Source organism: Seriola dumerili, unplaced genomic scaffold (genome assembly GCF_002260705.1).
Source record: "Seriola dumerili isolate Sdu_G_001 unplaced genomic scaffold, Sdu_1.0 BDQW01000465.1, whole genome shotgun sequence".
NCBI lineage: Eukaryota > Metazoa > Chordata > Actinopteri > Carangiformes > Carangidae > Seriola > Seriola dumerili.
The window spans coordinates 289,476-302,047 of record NW_019174720.1 but is presented as its reverse complement, the minus strand read 5'-3'; the positions used below and the strand labels follow the sequence as shown (position 1 = coordinate 302,047).

The following is a 12,572-nucleotide window of genomic DNA, read 5'->3' as shown; positions in this document are numbered from 1 at the left end:
CTGAGTGTGGTATTTCAATGGCAGTGTTTAGCCATTAACACACAAAGGCCTTCAGTTTTGATGATGTGTCTAAGGTAGAGAAGTGGGTTTGGTGTTTTGCAAAACATGCAAGGCTGAAAACGTGTACAGTTGTGCAAGTCTGGGCTGACATTTAGCTCCTTGTGTGTCGAGTTTCAAAATCTGTGCATTATTTTTGGTTTTAGTGTGTAAGCAATCATAGAAAAAAACTAATACATCTTAAAAATAGCAACACAAATTATTTGTCAATGGCAGGCAGTTGGGCTGTTTTTACCAGCATTTAATCTGTAATAGATGCAGAATTGTTGAGGAATATAAAAAGGCTAAATTCAATATACATGAAAGCTTTTTTGGAGAGGGTGTGTCTGCGCTCATCTGCCAACTAAAGCTATGCTGACAGTCATGAGACAAAGTACAGGACAAATTTGGACGCTGACCTGATGAGAAGTCTGAGGAGTTATTTCACTTCACATTCCTGTTCATGTCTGAACTGAATTTAATGGTAATCAGTGCAACAGCTGTTGAGACACTTCAGCCTGAATCAAAGTGGTGGATCGGTCGATGCTGACAGACGCTAAAAGACGTAGAACAAACTATATTTCTTTTTTTTAAATTATTTTTTTATGCTTTTATTGACAGTGCAGTAGAGAGAGACAGGAAATGGGGAGGCAGAGAGAGGGGGAATGACATGCAGCAAAGGGCCGTCCGATTCAGGACTCGAACCAGGGCCGACTGCAGCGAGGACCTTAGCCTCTGCACATCGGGCGGATGCTCAACCAACTGAGCTACTCGACGCCCCACAAACTATATTTCAAGGCTGTGCACATGTTGGGGTCCTGGGTCCCCCTGATTAACAAGAAGAGGCCAAGACAGTTTGGGCCCTGAAATTAAAGTCAACTATAAATAAAGACAACTCTTTTTTTACAAATATATTTTCACCTTCTTTCTCCTCTGCCTATGAGCTGTCCTACCTGAAGCAGGTACTCACAGAGGCTGGTTGGTAGGCTGGTCTAACTGTATCTAACCCGAAGTTAATTTAGTGCACCAGCAAACAGGAAGTGATTTTTGTTTACAGACACTTGGTGAGTGGCAGTTTAATATTTACTCTGCTATTAACTGGCTTGTCTTCCCCAGGTCCTGAGCAGCTGGATGCTAGCTGCTAGCTGCTGACCTTGTTCAGCTGCTGTTTGTTGATGAGCAGGTGGTGAACAGACACTTAAAAAGAGCTGAGCACTGCTGCTGAAAAAAACATGAGATAAATGTGGAGTGAATAATAGTAAAGAGCTAAAGCTAAGGAACTAAAAGAGGCTAAAACATCCCAGAGAGCTGAGGATGTGCACAGCTGGAGAAGATCAGTTACTTTATTAACATCACAGGACAAATGGCAGAAAACTAAATGAGTGCATTGAGGACAGAATTTAGATTAAATAAAATTTTCCCAGCAGACATTTTGGCTTAGGTGTTTTGTTCTTCTCCTGCTGTGACGTCAAAACACTATTGTGCAACTTAGAAAGAAAAGGTGTGAGCTGTTTCAACCTTAAAGTGGTTAAAGTGAAATATGGTCACATCATCCCTCATATGACCACAGACTTCCTCACTGTTCTACATCATGTTACTCAATGAGGCCAGTTTCCTCATACCATCATGAGGCTTTCTGAAATTCATCTTAAATGTGAGTTACTGACCAGCTCTGAAGTTATACCATGAGATTAAAGCAGGTTTTTGGATCAGCACCATCACAGACACCTGCAGATGATACATTTTCAAACGACCTCTCGTCACATGACTCATACAGGAGAGTAAGAGTGTGAGAGACTCATCAGCAGGAGACATTCAACAGAGCAGGCAGACCAAGTGTTGTTACTCATAAACAATGCTGAATGTGTCCAATCAGAAAGAGTTCACATGCACCAACACATTCAACACGTTCTGTTAAAAGGAAGTCGTGCATCATGTTTCCCACAGACAGGAAGAGACAAGGTTACAACAAATGTTTACTCTGTCCTCACACATCACTTTAGAAACTAAATCAGCTGAACAAAAGTTTTTTATAAATACTAAAATCTTAACTCAATGATCAGATGACAGTTCCTTCTTCTGTGAACTAAATAAAATCTACTAAATAAATCAATCATTTTTTCACTCCACCACTGAGTACTGTTACTGGTTCACTGGTGTCTTTTACCTAGGGCTGTGTGTTGTCTGAAATTAAAAGCTGATGAGATAGATAGATGAGATGTTATGTTACTGATACAAAAATGATACTTATCTTTAAGAATATAAACAATGTTTTCAAAACCCAAATCCAAACTTATTCTAATGTAGTAAAATTACATGAACTCTTCAAAGTCAGTATTTTTTCTTTTGTCTTGAAATCCAGAAACATCAACTAAAAACATGTTTGTTTAGCTTTCAGTCCGGCGAGCCTCATCCGCCTCATCCGTAAAAGACAGAATGGATGTTCACAGCCTTCTAACAGACAGATAATATCTGACAACAGATCAGAATCACACTGTTCATGTAAAGGCAGCAGCTGTCAGACACTCCAACTGCTTTTCAACCACAACACACCAGCAGCCAAACCCTGTCTCAGTTTTTCTACAAAGACCCACAGGAGCAGCAGCTCCGTGTATGCAAAGTCTAAAAGACTTAAAGTCAGGATAGCCCCGCCTCTGCTGAATCAGTCTTCCAAAAAAGACTGGAAAAACTGGAAGGCAAGTGGAGGGCAGCAGCAGTAGCAGTCAGAGTGCTAAGTGTCCCTCCTGTTGCTGTGTGGTAACAGTCGGTGCCGTCACAAGTCGATGGTTCCTCTCACTTTGAACTTCTTGGCAGAGCGCTCGCTGGCTCGCTGCTCGAACCTGTTTCCATAGATGTGAGAAACGAAGCCGTTGATCTCCACAGCAAACACACTACTTCTCTTCGGGATCACTAGCACACATCAGGGGGAGGGGGAGAGGAAACACAGGAGAAAACCATCATTAACAATGTCATCAGACTGGGAAGTCCAATGCGTTCTGCATTATACAACCTCATCATCACAACTGCAGCTACATCCACCACTGACCCCAGCAATGTCACACTCAAAGTCACATGGTGCTTCCACTGACTGGTGGTGTATAGACTGTTCAGCTACTGAGGCTGAATATCTGATATCAAACAATATGTGATCACTCACTCACACACAGTAGTTTGGCTGTTGACAGATTTTGATCTGATCCTCTAAGTCAACCTGCACTGGAGTAGGTGAGGAGTTCAGCATAAATTACCATGATGATTTACCCGGTAACAAGTGAACCACCGTCATAGGACTGACAACCAAGAGTTAAACCTGAAATGACCTCGATAACCTCAGATCCTGCTTCGTAGCACAGACCTCAGGACCCTGGACCTGGCTCACCTTAATGCACAGCAGTTGTTTCTAACCAGTGAACCAGTTCCAACTGTGCTGCTCCTCTGACATTTCAAAGTGTCTGAGGTGTTTACAAATGCAAAACAATAATTACAGCATGGTCAGAATCATAAATGTGAATAAAAAGTGTGTGAAGTGGTAATACACAGTTTAGTTTTTTTGTTGTCACTGTTGAAAGCTACAGGTGAGCTTCAGTGAGTGAGACAGGTGCAGCTGTCTGACCTTTCAGTCTGTCCTCCTCGGTGATGATTTTGAAGACATGTTTGAACTCCTGGATCAGAATCCCTGTAGTCCCCACATATGACGGACATTTAGAGCGGACCACTGTGAGAGTGGAAACAACAACACATCATTAGTACAACACCGTCGCAGCTGTCACCGTCTGTGTAAACAAACTTCAGGTACTTGTGAGGTTTCACTGATCAACATGAGAGATCACATGTCACAGTGACATGTCACATTCATTCACTTTGCTGTAAGAATAACTTTGTATCTATGTGTATTTGAATGTGGGAAAGCAATGAAAGTGAAAACATCAGGATAAATGGATTCCAGATGTTCTGAGGAGGACATCTGTTTGAACAATCATGCTTCTTTTTCTTTGTCTCCAGGAAAACTATAAAACTACACATTTTGCTCGATTCTTTCTCCATCATCTGCTTCTGTCTCTCAACTTCAAACGTTCCCACCCACCAAAACATAATCACTATCCAAATTAGTAACATCAGTACTCCTCTAGACGACAACGATGGATGACGTGAGAATCTCTAAGAATAAGGGGGGGGGGGGCCAAGAGGAGGAGACCGGTCACTCTGAGCTCCAGAGAAACTTCCCGAAACCATCACTGCAGCTCTCCACTGATCTGGCCTTTATGTCAGGGAATCCAGACGAAGCTTCTCCTCACTGACAGTTTGTAAAGAAGCAGCTAAAGGACTGTGAGACTGAGAGAAACCAGATTCTCTGGTCTGATGAGACGACGCCTGAACTGTTCGGTCTCAGCTCACAGAGTCATGTCTGGAGGAAACCAGATGTGATGATTAGAAGTTTCTCCATCTCCACTCAGGATCTCTGGAGCTCAGAGTGACCATCTCTACTCCCTGATGTCTCAGTTAGTCCAGGTCCATGTTTTTGAGCCTCAACACAATCCTGTCTCTGAGGTCTGCAGCAGTTCCTTCCTCCTCATGGTTTCTGCTCTGATCTGCATTGTCAACTGTGAGACCTGATATAGACAGGTGTGTGTCTTTCACATCATGGCCAATCAGCTGAGTTTACCAGGTGGACTCCAGTCAAGGTGTAGAAACAGAGATGATCAGGAGAAACGGAGGAACCTGAGCTTAACTTCAAGAGTCATAGCAAAGTGTCTGAAAACTTATGTCAATGTGATATCTCAGTTTTTACTTTTTAATTCATTTGCAAAAATGTTTAAATTCAGTTTTCACTTTGTCACCATGGAGGTATGAGTGTAGACTGATGAGGGAGAAATGAATTTAAACGATTAAAAGAGTCTGATACTTGCTGAGTGTGCCGTGTCACAGAAAATCATGCTCAAGTCCAGGAAACAGAACATCTGGAATCCATTTATCCACTTTCCTCAGTTTCCCGCATTCAAATACACATAGATACAAAGATGTTCTGAGAACACACAACTATAACAAAGTGAACAAATGATAAAACAAATCACTAATCATTAATTTTGCTTTCACAGTGACACACACTGTTCAATGTCCATGACAAGCACTAGAGCTTCAGATGTGTAGCTGTGTGAGGCTGAACGTCATCACACACTGATGTGAACTCTACAGAAAACCAAACCTGTACCTGTGATGATGGCTCCGTGGAAGTCGGCCTTCAGAAGCTTCTGCTGCACAAACTGTGGACTGCTGTAAACACAACACAGATTTATGAGACTGAATGAACACACGTTTTTTTATAAAAAGGTGTCTGAGGTTATTCTAGCAATGTTTTTCCAAAATCATTTCAAATAAGAACAATTCCAAAGCTTGTGAAGTAAATCGAAGTGGAGTATAATAGGTTCTATTAAAAATGTTAAACTGTATTTGTCTATGGTTAGTCGAGACCAATACAGTTTGAAATATTTTGAGGATATTACACCAATCACCATTATTGTAGCTGTATTGGAGATCTGTTTTCCATTCATTCTTTTATCAATCTTATCGTAGACTGGCCAGACTGTATTTAAAATAACATAAATAGAAGATATCAAGCCTTCTGTTGTGAAGTCTTCACTAATCAGGAGCTTTTGAAATGGGGATTCCGGTCAGATTTGTGGAAAATCTGTGCAGCTGTGAATCCAGTGTCTAACCTGGAAGTGTCTGAATAAACTATGATCTGAAAGATTAAATTTTCCTTTAGCTGTTGAAAATTGGTGAAGATGTCTTGAGTATATAAATCTTTTTGCCATTATAAACACCGTTTTTTAAAGTTCCATCTGCTATCAGATAAGGGATATTAGGGATGTCCCATAAGGGAGAAAAACATACTTTAGTTAAAGAGGAACATTAGTGTTCACACATGTGGAAACTGGTTTACCATGTTGGTTTCAGGCCACCGCAAAGGTCAATGATGTACTGTCTCCAGAGTTCATGCAGAGACAGGAAGAGCTTGTATCTACGATGATAATGATACAAAAAGTGAAGAGAGGAGAGAGGAGGAGCACATGAGTACATGGGAAAAGTTTGATGACACAGCAAGTGTCCCATCCCTCAGATCCCTGACCGACCTCTGGTGCTCAGGCTTGATCTGGAAGATCTTCAGCGCCCTCTTCTGGCAAGCATTCAGGCCTTTAGCTTTCTTGCTGCTCCTCTTCACCTTGTCCTTCTTGGGCCTGGAGTAGCCCAGGACCACAGCCTTGTGGCTCAGCATGGTCTTCAGGTCATGACGTGTGTGGTGCTGGATGCTGCTCTTCAGGAAGGCCTGGGTGAAGGCCTCAGCCTTAGAGCTGCTCTGAGACTAAGACAGAGTTGTGACAGATAGACTTGGTGAAGCAGGATCTTTAACAGTTTAACACTAAACTTAACGGACTCTCTGCAGGTCATTGTATTTATGCTGAACATGATGAAGGTCAAATCTGAAAAGATTATTTTCTAAATTACTTTGATTGTTTTGCTGTTAATATTCAAAATTAAATGAAAAATGTCTGCACAACACGACTGGACGCTGCAGGAGAGACAATGTATCTGAGTTACACAGTTCCACTGCTCAGAAGTATCTGCTCACCTCAACACCAAGAACCTTCACCAGGTCACCAGGAAGCTTGGCTCGAACAAGAGCTTCAGCTGAAAGGAAACAAACAAAACCAGTGAAACACAAAACCTGATCAACTCACTGAGGCAGGCACTGTGCAGTCATCATGTGACTCACTGATCATATGATTTATTAACACTAAAATTATTGTTTACAGGTCTAAATGAATAATTTACTCCTCAAATTGAAAGATGCTCTTTCAATACTGAAACCTGGATATTGTATCAGCACAAGCACAAGTGGAGGATGACAGAGGCAGCAGACCTCTCTCATGAGCTTGGGTAATACCCACAATTCCAGCCACATGCCAAGGTACAAAATACAGGAAGCAAAGCATTTTAATCAGATCACCATGGTAACCAATGCTGCATGGAGCTAACATGCTCTGATTAACTGCAGCAGATCAGACTCTGTCAACAGCCTGACTGCTGATCAATCACTGAGTAAACAGAGTTTACAATAAAGTGATGAATAATAAAGATCAATAGATATTTTCATTGATCAGTGTAATCGGCTTTCTGTTGCAGAATTTCCCGTTTCCAACAACAAACTGGAGGAAAGTTTACCACCGAATACCAGTTAAGGACAGTTAGATGACTGTGTAAGAACCAGAGACAGCCGAACACACAGACACACCTCACTCACACTTCGACTTCGTTCCTGCACGTCCTTTACACCGTTACTTTACTTCCGTGTTCCATAATCACACTCACCGTCCATTAGTCCGTGTTTGTGGATTTGCCGAAGAAGACGTGATGAATTCAGCCTTGTCTCTGGTGAAGGAAAACACAGAGATCAACCCAAGAGACCACGCTCGCGACACACGTCGGTTGGTTAATGTTAGGGTATAAGCATGGATGTATTATAAGACCATCAGAGGCAGGGTAGGGTCTTATTTCCTCTTCCCTTCTACTGAGGAGTATCCTTCACTCTGGCGGTGCTGCCACCTGCTGTCAGCACCACGCACCACAGGCCATTAGAGAGACGAATAATCACATTTCCCGCACTATGGTCAGATTACAGTTTTATGCGATTGCTTACACACTAAAAGTGAATGCTTTGACCAAAACATCAGAAACCTTAGCTTTTGAAACCATGCCTTAAACAAAGCAACCAAAAGTACATACATATACATATTTTCTACTTTACACTTTGTTTTCAATTCTACAGCACACACATGAAAAAACACTACACACTTTTTCTTACATCAGACACTTCGGTCAAGACTTAAATCTTACAATCACTGGGAAAACACTTATTTTTCAATCTGGAAAAAACGCACCTGAAATTGGCATCACCCACATACACAGCTGAAAACACTCAGTCTGAGCCTTAGTGCTACAGACAAAGCTCAGGTGAGCTTCTGTGAAAACTTTGCAAATATGGAAGTAGTGAGAGCGAGAGGAAAAGGAGGAGGAAGACAGAGAAGGTGGAAGATGAGGACAAGGACAAAGAAAATTTCACTGTTTTGTAAAAACCTGTTCTGGTAAAATGAGCTGTTTTCTGAATTTTGCCTATTCATGTGTTGTGTGAAGCCTGTATGACAACATTGAAAAGATGAACAAAGTTATAAAGACAGCAGTCTTACAGTTTTTTTCAGTTGCTAACTCACTAAAATGAGACACAAAGCAAAATTATTGAAACTGACACGCATAGAGCAAAACCTCAGCTCACTTTTCCAAAACTCTGAACACATTTTCACCTTTGCACCCAAATTGCAATTCAACATGACTCTTTTGGCAATACACTGCACACAGTTCTCTATGTAAAACACGGGAATCTGACTTAAAGTCATTTATTTGCAATTTCAAAACACCAAAGTGTTCAAATTGCCACACCCAGGGACCAGTTGATGAATACACATGCCACATGGCCAAACACCTGCAACAACAACTGCTTACAGTTTTTCCCCAATTTATACACAAAAAATGGAACTATGCACAAAATTCTGAAAACTTGAAGCTCATGTATCAACTACATGACTCCAAACTGCTAAACTCTTAGCACAATTCCATTGTCGGTTCCAAATGTCTTGTCTTGAATCAACACCAGCTGAGGATGAAACAGGTACAGTATATTGTGTTCCATTTGAGCGCAACTCTGACCGAGTGAAGGAGCAACGATACCAATATGTGCATGTGACTATAGCATCCTCTCAGTACTCTGTAAAGACATTTCACTATGTACCTCAGTGTTCCTGTATGTAGGCCTTTTGTCTGATATGGTAATGCTCCCTTTTTTAGAGAGTGTTTGAACTTGATGCCATTTCCCCCCCCGCTGCTTGGCCAGGGAGAACATCGCAGCCATTGTGGATGAGGTCCTCTGGCCTGACCAGGATCAGAGGAGGGATGCAGAGTGATCTGTTGTCAGTCCAGCGTAACACTTTCTATTGCAGTAGCAAATACAAATTTCTAATACTACATAAAGTAGGTAACATTTGCGTTGCATATACATGTAGTAGTGTAAATGCTATTTGGGGACACAAAACCCTACACTTCACCAAAATGAGAAAAAGGAAACTTATTTCCACACACTTGGTTGCATTTGAATATGTAACATGGCCTCATAATGCCAAAACATACATGAACACTTTTGGTGGTAGTGTTTTGAATTTATCACAGCAGTGTTTATTTGATGCTCTGTATGACATAAGCATATAATAGCTGTGTGTATTGCTTCGGTGGAAGGAATCAGTTTCGAGAAGAGAGAACATGGTTTTGAGTGCTGTGTTTTATTTTGCAAGAGATTTGTGGAGTTTTGATTTGAAAGTAGTTAACCCTTTTCAGTTTGGGTTTAGAGTTCTGAGAAATTGAGCCACAGTTTCTGGAAATGTGTGTAGCAGACATACCTGGCCTGGCATCAGTCACAAGCCATTAAAGAAGTTTATTGTAAGGACCTGCATAGTTACAGACCCAAAATTGACACTTTGTTACTCTTTCCACCATCAAACTATCAAATAATGAGACACGGCCTCCGGGAGAATCCACCTAGATCCCGCTACTCCAGGGTTACCACGGCAACCACAGCCACCTGGGTTCCAGCCAAGGGTCTACAGCACAACTCACAGTAGGCTGGTCTGAACACTCTGCGTGTGACTGGATTGATGCCAAAATATAGTAATATTTAATGACCAAATCTCATTCGCCATCAGCATCAAGAGATTGAACTCCAGCCAGGCCCGCTGGTCCTTATTCTTCACTCAGTTCAACTTCAACCTCTCCTACTGTCAAGGGTCCCGCAACGTCAAGCCTGACGATCTGTCCCAGCAGTTCCAGAAGGTGGAGGATTCTGCTGAGGGGTCTGCCACCATCCTTCCTTCTCCCTGTGTCATCGCCACCCTGACCTGGGAACTGAGAGAGAGTGAGACTCGCTACAGAGGGTCAACCTGGTCCCAGCGCCTGCCCTCCTAATCGCCTGTACGTCCTGCAAGCCCTGAGGTCGGAGGTTCTCCAATGGGCCCACACTTCCAAACTCTCCTGCCATCCGGGTTCCCAGCGAACTCAAGACATCCTCCTCCAACACTTCTGGTGGGCCACCCTGAAGGAGGACACCCGCGATTTTGTCAAAGCCTGCTCTGTCTGCAACCAGCATAAACCCTCCCATCAGGCTCTGGTGGGACTCCTACAGCTTCTCCCAGTCCCACATCATCCACGGTCACATGTCTCCTTGGACTTTGTCACGGGTCTTCCTCCTTTCAATGGCAACACGGTCATCCTCACTGTGGTCAACTGCAAGATGGCCCACTTCGGGTCCCTGCCCAAGCTGCCATCAGCCAAAGAGACTGCTCAGCTGGTCCTGCTCCACGTCTTCCACCTGCATGGTCTCCGTATCGATGTGGTGTCCAACCAGGGGCCCCAGTTCTCCTCGGATTTTTGGAGTGAGTTTTGCAGCCTGATGGGAGCTACTGCCAGTCTGTCCTCCGGGTTCCATCCCCAGTCTAACAGGCAGATAGAGCGGAAGAACCGGGAGATGGAGATGGCCCTTCACAGCATGGTCTCCCGGAGTCCATCCTCCTGGTCACAGCAGCTCCTATGGGTGGAGTATGCCCACAACTTGCCTGAGGATGGTTAGTTTGGGTGGTTTGTGCTCCTTCTCTCCTTCAGCTTCTTCCACCTCTCCAGATCTGGGTGTACCAGGGACTCAAGAGCAGCCGTCCTCCTCTCAGCATAAAAGGTGGTGGCTTGGCTGGCTGGTCTGGCTGGTCTTTTGCTGGTGGACCAGTCAGTAGCTGGTGTGGACATAGCTGAAGTGTAAAATTATCAATGTATGAGAAGAGTGAAATTCATTAAGTCAGCAATCTTGTAGCCACTTAAAACAACATGTTTAAAAGACACTAATTCACATTAATATCAGGACAGAATAACAGACCTCTACTGTATTACAGTGTAATACTCCCAGCTGACGCTCGCCCCGCCTGTTGTTTGATGGCAGTCTTTCAGCCTTTTGTAAGTGGTGAGAATATTTCCACCTTCTTCCTCATTTGCTCTGCTGACAGGTTGTGTCCTTTTTGCATAAAGTCATGATGGACCTCAGGCCTGTGGAGCAGGAAGGTGGTGGCCGGACTACCACAACTGGTGTCAGGGGTCCAGGTGGTCTGGGAGCAGGGCTGGGGCCTGTGGAGCAGGAAGGTGCCAACAAAATGAAAATGACCATGATAGAGTTATAGCACAGGATAACATGAATTATTTTAATTGTATCTATTATATGATTATAGGAATCATTGTAAATATTGTACTACCATTTCACATTATATTCTCATTTGTGTTTTTTACAGATACTATACCTGGCTGGGACTCCTGCAAAGTGTCTTGCACAGCACTGGGGCCTGTGGAACAAGAAGCCAGTGGCAGAATGAAAACAGAAGACAGAATAGAACATGGAAGTGTTATAGCATAGGCCTAACATGAATTACTTCAAATTGTCTTGATGTTAAATAAAAATGGTTATAAAGGGGCCAAGAAGTCTTTCTCTGAAGGAAATCCTCCAAAGAAGTAGTGTCACTAAACTGTGACCAAAAGAGTTAGATTTTTTTTTTGCAAACAAATTATAATTATACAAAGGCCCAAGTCCGGTTCATGTCTTGGTTTTTGGACCATGTTTCTCAAAAACAGAAATAGCATGTTGTAAATATCTCTTTATCATTTGTCAATTATACATATGTTCATTAATGTGTCCTTGCAGGTTTTGTTCATGAAGTACCGGCATAGATTAATGAAGCTGCCCAGTACAATCACAGTCTCCCTCTGTTGGCCATTGAGCACCTTTACAAGAGCATTTGGGGATCTGATCACCTTACTCAAAACACTTCAATGGTAGTAGTGGAAAAGTTGTTGAAGGGGGTATATAATACTTACACACTTCTGTTTGATTCTGAACATACTTTGCTTAATAATAGCCTACTGTGCTTGTTGAGCAAGGTAGGCCATAATTAAACATTTCATAACATTCATAAGCCATTATCATTTAATATTTAATGATCTTACTACAACAGCAAATACTTTGTACACTTTTCTACTTTGGACATGATAAAATAACCACGTGAGTTTGATGAAGGTGACTTAGTGATGGTTTGTGTCATGTCCATGAAGAAACGTTAAGTTATATTTTGCTTTGTCTGTCTCGTGAGTTCTTGTTTTATTTTGAAAACCTAACTCTCCTCTCGTTTCAGGTAACTTCCTCCTTTCCCTTGTGTGTTTCCCACTGGTCTGATTGTCTACCCCGCCCTGATTGTTTCCACCTGTTTCCCATTACCTTGTGTGTGTGTATATAGTCTGCGTTTCCCTTTGTCCTGTGCCAGTTCGTTTTATGTTGTTGTCAGAGAACCACGCCAGCCATGTTATCCCAAGTCGGGTTTTTAATTCTGTGTTATGTTTTTGCCATA

At 42.5% G+C, this 12,572-nt stretch overlaps 1 protein-coding gene across 2 annotated transcripts; it reads right to left on the bottom strand.

Annotated features, from left to right (window-relative positions):
• Nucleotides 1-688: 688 nt before the first annotated feature.
• Nucleotides 689-7,569, bottom strand: pop4 (POP4 homolog, ribonuclease P/MRP subunit). Of its 2 annotated transcripts, none has more exons than XM_022763035.1 (7): nucleotides 7,405-7,569; nucleotides 6,665-6,723; nucleotides 6,168-6,397; nucleotides 5,978-6,055; nucleotides 5,246-5,307; nucleotides 3,650-3,751; nucleotides 689-2,946 (listed from the first exon to the last, which is right to left on the bottom strand). In XM_022763035.1, the coding sequence occupies exons 1-7, from the start codon at nucleotides 7,409-7,411 to the stop codon at nucleotides 2,810-2,812; spliced, it is 675 nt and encodes a 224-aa protein (XP_022618756.1). In that variant the 5' UTR covers nucleotides 7,412-7,569; the 3' UTR covers nucleotides 689-2,809. The 2 variants fall into 2 exon arrangements, with proteins under 2 accessions (XP_022618756.1, XP_022618757.1); XM_022763036.1 differs by having other exon boundaries at nucleotides 5,246-5,304.
• Between the last annotated feature and the right edge of the window lie 5,003 nt (nucleotides 7,570-12,572).